This window comes from Rhipicephalus microplus, chromosome 2 (assembly GCF_043290135.1).
Source record: "Rhipicephalus microplus isolate Deutch F79 chromosome 2, USDA_Rmic, whole genome shotgun sequence".
Lineage (NCBI taxonomy): Eukaryota > Metazoa > Arthropoda > Arachnida > Ixodida > Ixodidae > Rhipicephalus > Rhipicephalus microplus.
The window spans coordinates 63,283,775-63,299,305 of NC_134701.1; the positions used below are offsets into that span (position 1 = coordinate 63,283,775).

Consider the following 15,531-nt stretch of genomic DNA (forward strand, 5'->3'; position numbering starts at 1 on the left):
CTTCGCCATCTCGTAATGAATTTTGTGCTCATCTGAAGGGTATTGGACCGTCACAACAAATGCGTTCTTTGCAGCGATAGTGAGTTCAGTCTATGCATTTTAATAGGTGTGCAATATGCTGCGTTATGAACGACTATATCAGTTCATAGGAGCAGAACTAAAATGTCAATATGTCAAAGTAAGCGTAATTATTTTTTTATTTAGTCACAATTGAACAAGCTGTTTGGTTCAAGCAACACGATGAAACCTGTGAAGTTAATTTCAGCAGTTGTCGCTGTGGCCATTTCTTTGTGTACTAGATAGACAGATCTCTAGTTTTTATGGGTTTTCTTACTAGGTTATTATCAGCCTGGGCTATCACCAATAGTAAAAATTGTCTACTATGTTAAGGTTATAAGCATGCTGAAGACCAGAAAAACAGCACACTTAACGCTATGTAAACGTTGTTCTGCAGTACACCTGTGAAGAGGCTAGTAAACTATGAACACCTATAATTTACATGGGCATTCACCTGACTGTATGACGTCAAGTAGGGTAGCACCCATGCCGGTCTTGCGCGTCTTGAGCTTGTCGAAGACTTCCTTGGTAAGGTACTTCTTGAGCAGCGACTTGCAGTCTTTGGCATCTTGGAGTTTCTTGAAGCCTGCCTCGAGCTTCGCCAAAGTAGCCTTGTCCACGCCTCCCCCTCGTCCTCTGGCATTTTCTGAAGACACCACTCTGTGACACAAAAAAAAGCGCCCCACATAATGCTGATCTGCACTATCGCCCTTATCTGGCCGTATGCCGAACTGAGAGCTGGAAACTATGTCCTGGTATAAGCAGTTTCCGTGCAGGAACCAAGAGTTATTATGTTCTCGTAAGCCTTGTAAGTTCATTTTATTTCACAATATGCAAATAGAACAAATCAAACAATTTCGTTGCAAACTACTCCAGACCTTCAGGGCATGGTTTCCCAATGATAACTAGCGGTAACTATTGTGCTGCGATCTTTCAGTCAGTTTAGGAACAATGTTAGTACACGGATTTGCGTAATCTTCGCGTTTGCCGCTTCGAACGCCCTTTTTGTTACGTTTATTTTTATGTTTTGGCGTTAGTCTTGAATAGAAAGTGACAGTATTGCGGAAAAGAGAAGCAATGAATGTGATAGCAAGAAATTTTAAGGTTACCCGAAGAATGACAAGCAGATAAGAAAGTGGAGTGAGCTGCTCAAGCGCGATAAACACACGAAGACAACACACACTTACAGGACCACCACAATTCCTCAACATTGATCCTTTGAAAATGAGCACACTTTTCAAACAAGAAAAAAAGTATAGCAGATCCATGGAGTGAATGATGATGAGTGGGACGAAGCGTCCATCCGTTCATCCTTGTTGTCGTACATCCGTCCGTACTTGCATCCATCCGTCCATCCGTGCTTCCGTCCATCCATTCATGCTTCCGTCTGCCTGTCCTTTCGTGCTTGCGCCTGTCTGTCTGTCTGTCTGTCTGTCTGTCTGTCTGTCTGTCTGTCTGTCTGTCTGTCTGTCTGTCTGTCTGTCCTTATAGTGAACGCTTCCAGTACCCCATCTCGCATCTTTCATCATATTGTCACGCACTAAGAGCCGTAAAGACAAGACAGCGGATCGTATGGCTTCAAAAACACTCCGAAGGCGACGAAGGTGCTCGTCAAACGTTTTTGAAAAGACAACGACATCATCTACATAGACGAGGCAACTTTTCCACTTGAGGTCAGCGAGAACGGTATCCATCATTTGTTGGAATGTGGCCGGAGTGGAACAGAGGCCGAATGGAAGCACTCGGAATTCATACAGGCCGTCAGAAGTTACAAAAGCCGTTTTTTCGCGGTCACGTTCATCGACTTCAATTTGCCAATAACCACTTTTCATGTCGATTGAGGAATAGTAGTTTGCTCGCCTCAGCCTGTCAAGAGAATCGTCCACTCGAGGCAACGGGTACACGTCTTCCTTTGTGACGTTATTCGGCATCCTATAATCGACACAAAGCAAAGTGTACCATCCTTCTTTTTCACAAAGAACAACTGGTGATGACCAAGGGCTGCTTGATGGCTGTATTACACCGTCTTGAAGCGTTTCCTTCACTTGCTTCTGAATCGCGCGTCATTCGGTTGGTGAAACGCGGTGTGATGCGATGGTGATGCGACTGGTGCGCGTAATTGTGAATGATTGAAAAGTGCGCGAAATTAAAGGATGACCGAGTGCACGTGCTGGGTCGCCTGAACAACGACGACGCCGAGGACCGGTACACGTGAGAGCGTGGAGCGCAAGCATCCAAGACCATAAAGCAAACAAGGGCCAATGGCTGATCACCACGGAGTTTTGAAAGGCCAATCGGGACGAGACAAGTGTGCCCCAGAGGAAGCCAATCCTGAAGGGCAAAAGAGCTAGGAGTTCGAGGTGAACGAGGCAAGAGGAGGGTCACAGCTGGGAGCTGAAGACAGGCAGTCGGGTGGCAGACCTGAGCCTTCTGGACTTCACCCGGTCTGGACCTCCGGACAACGCCTTCCAAGGACGGCGAGCTGCCTCAACGGTCGAGACCAAGACCTGCAGATTCCGGTGCGGGTGCAGCAACGGCAGTTCGGGTCACGGGCCTGAGCCTTGCAACCAGCCACCTCATCGGGCGAATCTGGGCCGCCACAGGCATCACCGAGCGAGTCCCGTTCCATCGTCGCCGCCAGCGAGCATCGGTACACGCCGTCGCCACCATTACAGCAGCAACGTTTTGGTGAGATCGAACTTGCTCTCTTCCCTGCACCGCCGAATCACCGCGTCAGAACTGCATCATGTAGCTGTGACTTTCCGTCGGCAGTTTCGGGACTTTAGATGTTTGTTTTCCTTCTAAATCCCGCTTTTAGCCAGCTACTCATTTCTTGTAGTTTGTGTTTGAGTTTTGCTTCAGTTCTGCAGTAAATGTTTAGGTGTTGTTTGTTAAGCAAACGGCTTTGTCCTTATTAGAAAAACTCTCCGGGGCTCAACCAGGAGAAACAAATCAGCAACAAGAACCCGCATCACAAACTGGCGTCCGCAGCGACAGGACAAAGCCGTTGGTTTGACACCTTCATTTATTGACGCGGTTGACATCATGTCGAATATGCGAGAGCTAATGGCCTTGGCGGATCGCATGGGAATTGAGGGGGCGAGAAAGAATGAAAGAGGTAGTTGAGAAAGAAGTCGGAGAAATGCTGCGACTCGGAGTGATTGAAAGGTCCGACTCACCTTACAACTCACCATTGGTGCTGGTGAAGAAGCCCGATAAGAGTTACCGTACTTGCATCGACTTCCGTCGCATCAATGATGTGTTGGTCTCCGACGCAGAACCAATTCCGAGAACGGATGTATTGTTTACAGAGATCGGCACTAGAAAATTCTTTTCCAAGTTTGACCTTACGAAAGGATACTGGCAGGTGCCCTTGGACAAAGAATCCCGGCTAAAAACGGCATTCTCCACCCAATCGGGACACTACCATTTCCTCTATATGCCATTCGGTATCAAAACAGCGTCCGCAGTGTTTACCCGGCTAATGAGACGTCTCCTTCAGGGCATCCCGAACGTCGTTCATTATATCGATGATGTTCTCGTCGCTACGACAACCTGGGAGGAACACATGCAGACTCTGAGTGAACTGATGAATAGGATTCGAGAAGCAGGACTCAAAATTAAGCCCCAGAAATCGGAGATTGGAATGACGTCGATTGTGTTCCTGGGTCATCGACTGGGAGATGGAACAATTCAGCCGGTAGAGGACACGATCATAAAAATCGCCAAAGCCCCATTACCCACTACGAAGAAACAACTACGTTCGTTTCTTGGCTTGGCAGGATATTATCGTGATCTAATCCCTCACTACGCTGAGAAGGCACTGCCTCTGACAGAGATGACAAAGAAAAGGGAGAGTAACAAGATCAATTGGAATATTGAAGGGCAGACAGCTTTCGAAACACTAAAGCAAGCTCTGGCGTCTGGACCTATTTTAAAGGCTCCGGATCTCAAACGTGGATTTGTACTCCGCAGTGACGCCTCCGATTCTTGCATCGGTGCAGTCCTTATGCAAGAGCACGACGGTGTTTTATACCCGGTAAAATACGCCAGTCGTCAGCTACTGCCTCGAGAACAGAACTACTCAACAATCGAGCGGGAGTGTCTCGCGTTGGTGTGGGCAGTGGAAAAGTTCCACATATTTTTATATGGGACATATTTCACGGTTCAAACAGATCACCAACCGTTGCAGTACTTATCTCGAGCAAAACACCTCAACAGCAGAGTTCTGCGGTGGAGTTTAGTACTGCAAGAGTACAACTTTCACGTAGAACATATAAAGGGATCCGAGAATGTTGGAGCCGACTACATGAGTAGGTTGCAGTGAATATGTTCTGTGTGTTATTATTACAAGGTTATGCTTGTGTGGTGGACTGTTACTGGAGTTAATGACTGTATTTGTACTGTTCTTAGTTGCTGCCAAAAACTTTTCTTATTGTTGTTGGTTGAATGTTACGTTCTGTGGACTCGGTGTTTCGACGTGAGACATGTCAACGAAGAAGCAGTGTGGTGCCATCGGTGTGTTGTGATAGCTTGTGTGGTGCGCATCGAACGACAGTTTTTCAACGGGAAAAACTTCTTCGAAAGGGGGCCATTGTGATGCGATGGTGATGCGACTGGTGCGCGTAATTGTGAATGATTGAAAAGTGCGCGAAATTAAAGGATGACCGAGTGCACGTGCTGGGTCGCCTGAACAACGACGACGCCGAGGACCGGTACACGTGAGAGCGTGGAGCGCAAGCATCCAAGACCATAAAGCAAACAAGGGCCAATGGCTGATCACCACGGAGTTTTGAAAGGCCAATCGGGACGAGACAAGTGTGCCCCAGAGGAAGCCAATCCTGAAGGGCAAAAGAGCTAGGAGTTCGAGGTGAACGAGGCAAGAGGAGGGTCACAGCTGGGAGCTGAAGACAGGCAGTCGGGTGGCAGACCTGAGCCTTCTGGACTTCACCCGGTCTGGACCTCCGGACAACGCCTTCCAAGGACGGCGAGCTGCCTCAACGGTCGAGACCAAGACCTGCAGATTCCGGTGCGGGTGCAGCAACGGCAGTTCGGGTCACGGGCCTGAGCCTTGCAACCAGCCACCTCATCGGGCGAATCTGGGCCGCCACAGGCATCACCGAGCGAGTCCCGTTCCATCGTCGCCGCCAGCGAGCATCGGTACACGCCGTCGCCACCATTACAGCAGCAACGTTTTGGTGAGATCGAACTTGCTCTCTTCCCTGCACCGCCGAATCACCGCGTCAGAACTGCATCATGTAGCTGTGACTTTCCGTCGGCAGTTTCGGGACTTTAGATGTTTGTTTTCCTTCTAAATCCCGCTTTTAGCCAGCTACTCATTTCTTGTAGTTTGTGTTTGAGTTTTGCTTCAGTTCTGCAGTAAATGTTTAGGTGTTGTTTGTTAAGCAAACGGCTTTGTCCTTATTAGAAAAACTCTCCGGGGCTCAACCAGGAGAAACAAATCAGCAACAAGAACCCGCATCACACGCGGTAAGGGTGTTGTCGTATAGGGTGCGCGTCGCCATAGGTGATAAAATGGTGTTTGGTAATCGATGTTTGACGGATTCTCGATGAACGGGCAAAACAGGCATGAAATTATATCAACAGGTTGTTAAGCCTTCGTTTGTTTTCGTCAGAAAGCGTTGGATTTAAATCGACGACCCGGAGAGGTGCTTCGACATTACCGGTTCCTCGGAAGGAAAACACTCAGTCACATTGGTTACTGGGAAGGCATAGGCGATGACAGTACCAGGGAAAAGGTGTCGGCGCTTGTAGCTGAAGTTCGCAACAAGTACCTCGCAGTGGCCAGCCTGTAGGTCTACTAGGCCTCGTGCTGGGCAGACACCTTGGGAAAAGAGTAGGGATCGATTGCTCGCCGCCACCATTACGCCGTGTGCTGATTTGTTACACGCCACTTGAACCATAAGACTTGAGCGCGGTGGTATCATCACAGCATCGTCAATTACCCGCAGACATATTCGATCGTGGCTGGGAATATGCTCTGTTGTGGCGCTTTTTGTTGAGAAAGTGACGAGGCATTGTCGAATGTCGATGATAGCACCGTGCTCCTTCAGGAAGTCCATGCCAATTATCAGGTCTCGAGAACACTGACGGAGAACGCTCAAGCTGACAACGAAGGTAGAACCACGAATCTGTATTCGTGCTGTGCAAACCCCGAGAGGCATGACGATGTGCCCGCCAGCAGTACGAATTGGCCTGAGGTTCCGAGGCATCGTCACTTTCTTTAGGAGAGCAGCCTGTTTTCCACCTATTAAAGAAAAATACGCACCCGTGTCAACTACAGCACTGACTTTGCGACCGTCGAGCAGCACTGGAATGTCTAATGAAATCTTTGCGGAACCAGCTCATGTCATCGTCGTTGGTGAATCGTCAGTTTGCGGAAGCGTCGGTAGGAGGCCTTGAGCTTGTCCAGTATGAGCGGCTTCACCCCCGAATGTCGCTGTGGTTAATTTTCCCGGTGTGGACTGGGTGACGAGCCCTGCGACACGCTCGAATAGGTACGGCGATTAGGAGAAAATTGCTGCGGTGATGGGGGTGCAAGGATGACGAAGTTCCGCGCTGTTGAGCCACATACTCTTCAATTTCAGGAAGTCGCTGACCGAACCTGGGTGAAGGTGGTTTCGTCGAACATCCACGTAGTCCAAGTTGTCGGTAAGGACACTGTCGGTACAGGTGCCCAGCTTCACCACAGGCGTCACTTTGACCGTCTGCAGCATGGCTGGGGCCACGGTGGGATGCGAAATAGCAGGTGTAACGGGTTGCCGCAAAGCTTGAGCATACGACATGCGGGAGAAGTCACCGGGTGGCTGATAATCCCGCATGCAAGGCGGTTCTCTTAAGGCATGCTGGACTTCATCACGGACGATGCTGGACAACGAGGAGGTAGTGGGCTGCGAGGGCACTGACAGCTTCTGGAGTTCTTCGCGGATGACTGAACGTATCAGCTCTCGGAAGAAATCCATTTGGGCACCGAAACCTCCTAAGTAGTCCGTAGTTGAAGCGTTGACGTGCCGTTCGTATGACGGGGCCCGGTGCCTAAGAGTGCTTTCGATGGTGACGGCTTCCGTGAGAAATTCTGACACAGTCTTGGGTGGACTGCGTACAAGCCCACCGAAAAGCTGCTCTTTGACTCCGCGCATGAGGTACCATACCTTCTTTTCTTCTGGCATGCCGGGGTCAGCTCGGTGGAAAAGGCGCATCATTTCCTCGACATACATCGCAACACCTTTTTTCGGCAGTTGTATGCGGGACTACAGATCGCGCTCAGCTCTCTCCCGACGGTCAGGGCTAGCTTATGTCCCAAAAAGTAGGCGTTTGAAGTTTTCCCATGATGTAAGAATACCTGCCCGGTTCTCATACCAGACACGTGCGCCGTCCAAAAGACTGAAATAGACGTGCTTCAGTTTGTCTGCGTCGTCCCACTGGTTGTGCACGGCAACGAACTCGTAATGAACAAGCTAATCTTCCACATCTTCAAGTGCAGTGCCATGAAAGGGATTTGGCGTTCGTGGTGCGAGTAAGGTGCATTGAAGTGGCTTTGTGCCATTCGTACTGGTTGGGTTGGTGTCGGTAGGGCTGGTCGGAGCTGCCATGTTGTTTGCGAGGAGTCCATACTCAGGGGATTGCCCTCGGATTCTTCTGCTGGCGCGATGCACAGGAGTGACCACCGGTACGATGCTTGTGTTCCTGCTATGTGGAGGGGTACGGTGTATAGATTACACAGACTTCCACAAGTTTGTCACGCACCAAGAGCCGTAGAGACAAGACAGGAACAGCGGGGTAGAAAGACACGAGGGTGTATCTTCAAACGAGGCGCTAACCACACTTCTTCGTTCTTTTTGCCCTTTTTGGCTCGCTAGCGCTTGCCGGCTCACAACTATAGGTGGCAATATATTCATCATATACAAGTACCGCCATACAGCGGCCATTCCAAAAATTAACGAGCGGTGGCTACCTACTATACTACTACTACAGCTCCTCCTCCTCCTCTTCCTCCTCCTCCTCCTCCTCCTCCTCCTACTACTACTACTACTACTACTACTACTACTACTACTACATACATCGGGGACGCAAGAACCATGTCTTAAGGAACTTCGCCCCTAAAACGACGCACAATACGTACTAACATGAGCAGACGAGCGCGAACTCAAGGATGTTACAGCTGTTATTTCACTGTGTTTAAAAAGCTTGCCATTTAAGCAAAGGGGACTCGGCAGCCAGCAAATGTGAACTTCGTGCGCCCGTTAACTGAAACACAGACATTCCAGTTAAAACACAAAACGTACAATTCCCCCACCACGAGATAAGCGCGTTCGTGCATGGTCGTCGACGCCCGCGGGGCAAAGTATTGGGCGCGTGGACATACCCTGGTGCCACCATGTGGACGCATAGCTGTGCCATACTTGGTTGGATCGCTCCGTCCGCCCTATCACGCGCAGCCAGTGGTCGCTTTCGCGTTTCATTTTTAAATGCGAAGCATTTCTTAGTGAACTTCGGCGACATTGAGCGTATCTATCTATCTATCTATCTATCTATCTATCTATCTATCTATCTATCTATCTATCTATCTATCTATCTATCTATCTATCTATCTATCTATCTATCTATCTATCTATCTATCTATCTATCTATCTATCTATCTATCTATCTATCTATCTATCTATCTATCTATCTATCTATCTATCTATCTATCTATCTATCTAGCCGCATACGACTTTAAGCTCTCCTGGCTTTTAGGATAATGGTATCAATACCAAACTCGGTATGGAATAACATGACTGCATTTCGGGCGTATTCGAGTAGTCATATCATGAAAATCAAGATGTGAATGTCGCCCTGCCGTGGTGGTCTAGTGGCTAAGGTACTCGGCTGCTGACCCGCAGGTCGCGGGTTCGATTCCCGGCTGCGGCGGCTGCATTTCCGATGGAGGCGGAAATGTTGTAGGCCCGTGTACTCAGATTTGGGTGCACGTTAAAGAACCCCAGGTGGTCAAAATTTCCGGAGCCCTCCACTACGGCGTCTCTCATAATCAAATGGTGGTTTTGGGACGTTAAACCCCACACATCAATCAATCAATGATGTGAATGTCATGAATGTCATGATTTACATTTCATGGTCTTGCTCCTCTTTCGGTGGCTTCGTTCACATGGGATTTGCAAAACTGGTGTGGTATATTTGACTGCACGGTGAACACAAGCGACAGACCTTAACATGAAAATCATGACATGCGTGTCATGTAACAACATGACTACATGCTGCGCTCATGATGTGCTCGTGGCCGTTTTACTAGCTTGACATATGCCAAATTTGGTAATACGTCACGTGAATGAACAACGCCTCCAAGAAAAACCAGGCCTGGAACGTCACTCTCTTTTCAATTGAGAGCCCCCTACCAGCACTTCATCTCAGAGGCCATGCCTCCTGCCTTGTGTTGCGACCGGCTGCTGCATGAAACCGCTCGCCTCAGTCACATGACATTACCGTGCTGCTCTGTCACGTGACATCACGGCTGCATGGAGGCAACTGTGTGAGCATTGCTGTGTTCGCAGGAGGCGGCTGTGAGAGATGCTTGCCTGCGAACCAAAGGAGGAGAGTAAAATAAGAGGGTAGAGCAGTGCGTTCGCGGCTCAGGTTCCGGGCATAATTGTATTAGGAGGCGTTGAAATGAATGACGAAGGTATGTGACGTGCAAACATGGTAATCAGAAGATGCGTGTCATGTAAGAACATGACAACAATCCACACTGAAGGCACCAATACACATCTATGTGACCCATCACGTGTGCGCGCCGGCGTTTGTTTCGTCGCGACACGCCGGTGGTACCACGCCAGGCGCCGATCTGCCTGCCATGCACTTGCAGGCACACGTCGCGCTGCGTTGCTTTGACCAACGCCTCCTCTAAACGCATGCGCGATTGAGTGTTCTCAGTGACCCTCCATCACAACGAGAGGCAGACGCAGCGCCTTAGCAGTGCCGTCTGCGTAGATCTGGGTAACGTCATCAGCGCTTACTGCAAACAACGCCTCCCCTATTTAGGTGCCTGCCGCATGAGAAGAAAAACAGCTACCACACTCTTTCCCTCCTTCTTTTTACAATGTTCTCGGTCGCTAGCGTCACTTGTGGTGGACGGCGCAACCACGCTACACTTTGCATGGCCTCCGAAATTGAGGTGTACAGTTGCAGGTCTCGAACAACTCTCGACTGACGCGCCCCTATGGGCCACAGATGAAAAAAAAATTGGCAGCATATCCACGGAGTGATTGATGGAGAGTGGGGCAAAGCTTTCGTCCGTCCATTCGTTCTTGCTTCCGTCCGTCCATGCGTCCGTCTGTGTGACCGTCCATGCTTCCATCCGCCCATCCGTGCGTGCGTCTGTTCGTGTGTCTGTCCCTGCGTTCGTCCATGCTTCCGCCCCTGCGTCTGTTCATGCGTCCATCCAAGCATCTGCCTGTTTGTCCGTTCGTCCATCCATTCAACACTCCAAGTACCACCATTTCGCATCTTTTCATCATATATAGGATGGATGGATGGATGTGGCTGTATCCTTCAGATCGGGCGGCGGCTAACCCCACCTAGCCGTACTACTTAGTGAACTAACCACTTGATTGATCTTTCTTTTTAAATAAATATTGAGGTTGAGGATTCGTACTTTGCAGTGAAGGGTTCAATTTTCACTCGTGCCTTGACTTTAGCCACCAATCAGATAGCCTACTTCTAGCTAATTCTACCCGCTTAAAGTCTATTTTGCCCTCCCTGTCCCTAAACCCCAGTGCTTTGAAAAACTCTGCGCCATCATCCGGAACTATAGGGTGAAGCTCTTTACAGATCATTGTCAAGTGTTCGGAAGTTTCCTCCTCCTCTCCACATGCACTGCATACCGTGCCTACCCCTTCGTATTTGGCGCGACATGTGTTGGTTTGCAATACTCCCGTCTGGGCCTCAAACAGTAGAGAACCACCCCGAGTATTGTCATAGATCCTTTCCTTGGCAATTTTCTGCCTGAATTTCGATCGATCTCTAGTGCGGACTTCCTAATCATGCCAATTCTCCACATGTCAGTCTCCATTTCCTTCACTTTCTTCTTAACCGATAGTTCTTTTTGGTTTGGCCCCCTGCTGTTTTCTAAGTATATGCCAGTCAAATTCCTGGTTCGCTTCCTCCATTTTGTATCGAAATTATTCATGTACAAGCAGCGGAAAACCTTCCTAGCCCAACGCTCCTCCTTCATTTCTCTCAATCGCTTCTCAAGTTTTATCTTGCTGCTAGCTTCCCTGCCCTCAAATGATGTCCATCCCATATCAACTTGTACTCCCTGATTTGGTGTATTCCCGAGAGCTCCTAAAGCAAGCCTACCTATTCTACGTTGCTAAATTTCTAATCTTGCTTGAACTTCTGATCTCATGCACAAGACTGCATTGCCGAACGTCAGCCCAGGAACCATGACCCCTTTCCATATTCCTCTCACAAAATCATACCTATTTTAATTCCACAGTGCCCTATTTTTCAACACTGCTGCATTCCTGTTACCTTTAGTCGTCACGTATATTTCATTTTCCCTTAGGTACTCGGTCCCGTTGCTTATCTATAGGCCCAGATATTTGTATTTATCTGTTATCTCTAGCGTGACCTCCTGTATTCTAAGCTCACAATCTTCATTATAAATAAAAACCATGACTGCTGATATTTCCTTACTAAATCTAAAATCTAACCTATCTCCCACATCACCGCAGATGTCCATCAATCTCTGCAAATCTTCCTTGTTGTCGGCCATTAGCACTATATCATCTGCGCACATTAATGCTAGTAGTGCCCGATGAAGGAGTTTTCCTTGTTTGACTAAAGAGGGGTTGAAGCCAAGTCCACTTCCCTCTAAGTTGGCCTCTAATCCTTTTAGGTACATCATGAATAACAAGGGTGACAAAGGACACCCCTGCGTAAGTCCCAGTTTCACCTCTGTGGGCTTGGATACCTGTTTTCCCACTTTATAACTATCTTGTTACTTTTATATATTTCTTTTGAAATATTAGTGACTCCATTTTCCACACCCAGTGTGTCTAGTATTCCCCACAAGTCCTCTTGAACCCCGCTATCGTACGCTCCCTTGATATTCAAAAATGCTAGCAACAGAGACCTGAGTTCATTACTGCTATTTCGATGCACAGCGTCAGTGCGAACAGATTGTTTTCCAAGCTCCTGTGTTTCCGATGCTTCTAAATTCCCCACATAGAAGCACTGCCATCCAGCGGACATTTGAAGGACTAAACGAGAGGTGGTGCACGCACACTTTCTTACGGCTTGCGCTTCGGGTCTACTTCCCACCTTTAACCACGTCGAGTTCATGGTATATACTAGTTCACTGTATTCATGGCACTGCGTCCCAACGATCGCTCAACCTTTCTAAAACCAAGGAGGTTACGCCCAGCGACTATAACGTAGCAACCTTTTCCTGTCAGATAGTGTTCAATGTACATGTCAATGACTGTTAATGTTAAATAAGAGACAGAAGTATTCGGCCTTTACTTTCTTACAAATTGCGCTTCTTATCTACTTCCCACCTTTAACCACCTAGAGCTCATGGTATATACTAGTTCATTGTATTCATGGCACTGCGGCTCAACGCTCGCTAAACCTTTCTAAAACTAAGGAGGTTACAACCAGCGTGTATAACGTAGCAACGCTTTCTTGTCAGATAGTGCTCAATGTACATGCCAATGGCTGCTAATGGGGATCGCAGCGTGCGCGGTAACTAAAAGCCGCTGAATGCTCCTGTGTCTCATTCCCCATTAGCAGTCCTTGGCATGTACATTGAGCACTATTTTTATTGTTCAACAACGCACAGAAGAAATCTCCCACCGGCACCACCTTGGAGGTCAAAAAGTAACACTTGTTACACACTACTGCTACGAGGGACGAACGGGTGCCGCTATAAGGAGCTTCGCCCTTAAAACTTTATTTATCCCAAGAGGGAAAGGTGCGGTGGTGGAGTGTCAGAGGAGCCTGCCCAGCGTAGGTCTCCGCTACCCTCTTGGCCCAATCCAAGATCTGGTCCTGGACCTCGGGCGCCGAGCTGCACATAGCAGCCTCCCATATTATTTTATGTTGAGCGAGCGAAACAGCCACGTGCACACTATGAACGTGGTATGTTGTCTTGTTCTTACATGACACGCGTATCAGGCTTATAATGTTTGCACCAGTCATATATTCCGTCATCCATTGACGTCACGTAACACCGAATTCCGTATATGTAGAGCTAGCAAAACGGCCGCGAACACATCATCAAGCACCCAACATACTCCAATATAGCGTTGACGCGCGCGCATGCTGGGCACAGCAACGCTACGTTATAAAAAACAAAACAAAATGGCAGCATATCCACGGAGTGAATGATGGAGAGTGGGGCAAAGGATCCGTCCGTCCATTCGTTCTTGCTTCCGTCCGTCCATGCCTTCATCTGTGTGACCGTCCGTGCGTCCATTCACCCGTCCATGCTTGCGTCTGTTCGTGCGTTCGCACGTTCTTCTGTGCGTCCGTCCTTGCGTTCGTCCATGCATCCGCCCCTGCGTCCGTCCATGCGTCCATCCGTCGGTGCAGCCATCCGTGTGTCCGTCCATGCATGTGTCTGCGTGTTTGTTCGTCCATATATTCAATGCTCCAAGTACTACCATCTCGCAGCTTTTCATCATATATTCCGCATATGCACGCCATCCAACGAACATTCCAAGGACAAAACGAGGAGTGGCACACGCACACTTTCTCAAGGCTTGCGCTTGGTGTATACTTACCACCTTTAACCACCTCGAGTTCATGGTACATACTAGGGAGCCTACTCCGTGTTTTAGGGTGGTGACAACTTCGATCATGATTGTTACAACTGGCTAAAACGGCCCCCATGCGTGATGGGCCGCCATGTTGGTTCTGAGTTGTCGCTCGTTTACATTGACGGCAGCGTGGGTTTCAACGAGAAGAGGAGGTTTTTTGTATAGCAAATGCTGAAGGCTGAAGGGTTGTTTTCTGAAGTTAGCCGTGGTTTGGTAGAACAGGAAATACATGTTCGTGACTCGAGTTTGTATAAAATACTGTTCAAACAGTTCGTTTCTCCCACTTGGTAGACCCACCGCATTGGCGGAGTGAGGTTATTTAGGGAGCCTATAGTTGCGAGGGGGAGAACCTCGATGTCACTATGAATGGACTTCAATGTCTGCGCGCCATTCATGAAGCATATTAACCGCAGCACTGCAAATACCTCAAAAGCCTCTTAGTGCAAGGCTCGAAATTGTGCTGTTTATATGATGGAACTTGTAACGACCGGGAAGGCAGAACAATCAACCGGGTAGCTCGCGATGTTCTCTGTAAACCGAATAGCTCAGCTAGCCTGTTTCTCATACCCTAAACATTTCATTTCTCCGTAATATAATTTCCTACAGTAGGTTTAGTTCCTGCGAACAAATCTGTACAATGACTGCTTAAAAACCTTACAAGCTGTAAGCATTACCCGAAAAAGTAGGGCATTCAATCACATTACACCGCCCTCCCCCTATGTGCAGAAGCCTGCATATAAGGCTAGAAGAAAAGCAAAGGGGAGCAACGAGGGACAAATCAAGTTTTTTCAGGTCAGATTTTATTGCAAACAGCATCCAAACGGCATCTGGCCTTGTGTCTTCAAACCATCCTGCCTCGTTTGCTGGCAGCTTGTGTCCTCGCAGTGGGCCTAGAGTAAAGCAATAAGACGAAAAATCATACACGGCTCCGACCACATAATCGGAGTCCATACACAATTTCTCTACAAGCACTAAATAAAAGCGGAGTTTACGATATCAAATCATCTGTGTGTCTGGTTATGAAACAAAAGGACAACACAAAAAATGATAGAACACATAAGGCATATTTGAGTTATGGGCTGACAACCGACTTGCTTAGTGCACATATACTGCTCCGTTCAGGACCGACAGATAGACAGAAAGATGGACGGACATGAACAGTAAATCTGTCGCATTCTATGTTATTAAAGAGAAGTTCTGTTTGCCATTATTGAGCGAGTTTCGGTGTGGTTGCGCGTGTCATTGAAGCGAAGAACGAATACACCATGGCAAGCCACACAAAAGTTAGTTGCGTTGCAACTTTGCTAGCCAAGCGCCTACAGGGAACGCGTTCATCGGCTCGTCTGTCTACCTCTCCAAATGCCCTTCCTTAGCAACCAAGGTGAAATTGCAGGATGCGAACAACTGCCAGAAAAAGAAGAAGCGAACGGGAGCGTCTGTAGGTGGTTTACGGGCCTGGCGTTTTCCATGACGAATGCAGCGACGGCTTCGGAAACCGACAAAGTGCAGATAGTGAATGCATGTAGGACCACTCATTCTACTAGTCATATCATTCGATTGAGGAACTGCGCTTTGACTACAAGGATAAACAAGCACACTCGACCATCTTCCGCTGGCACAGCGTAGCCGGACGAAG

At 48.4% G+C, this 15,531-nt stretch overlaps 1 protein-coding gene across 2 annotated transcripts in view; it reads right to left on the bottom strand.

Moving 5' to 3' along the window:
* The window catches only part of LOC119169872 (arginine kinase-like), a 169,161-nt gene that overhangs the window by 37,499 nt on the left and 116,131 nt on the right, over positions 1–15,531 (bottom strand). For both annotated transcript variants that reach the window (XM_075886510.1, XM_075886511.1), the window contains one exon: positions 512–717. In XM_075886510.1, coding sequence (XP_075742625.1) covers positions 512–717 — 206 coding nt within the window. The remainder of the gene's footprint in view (positions 1–511; positions 718–15,531) is intronic.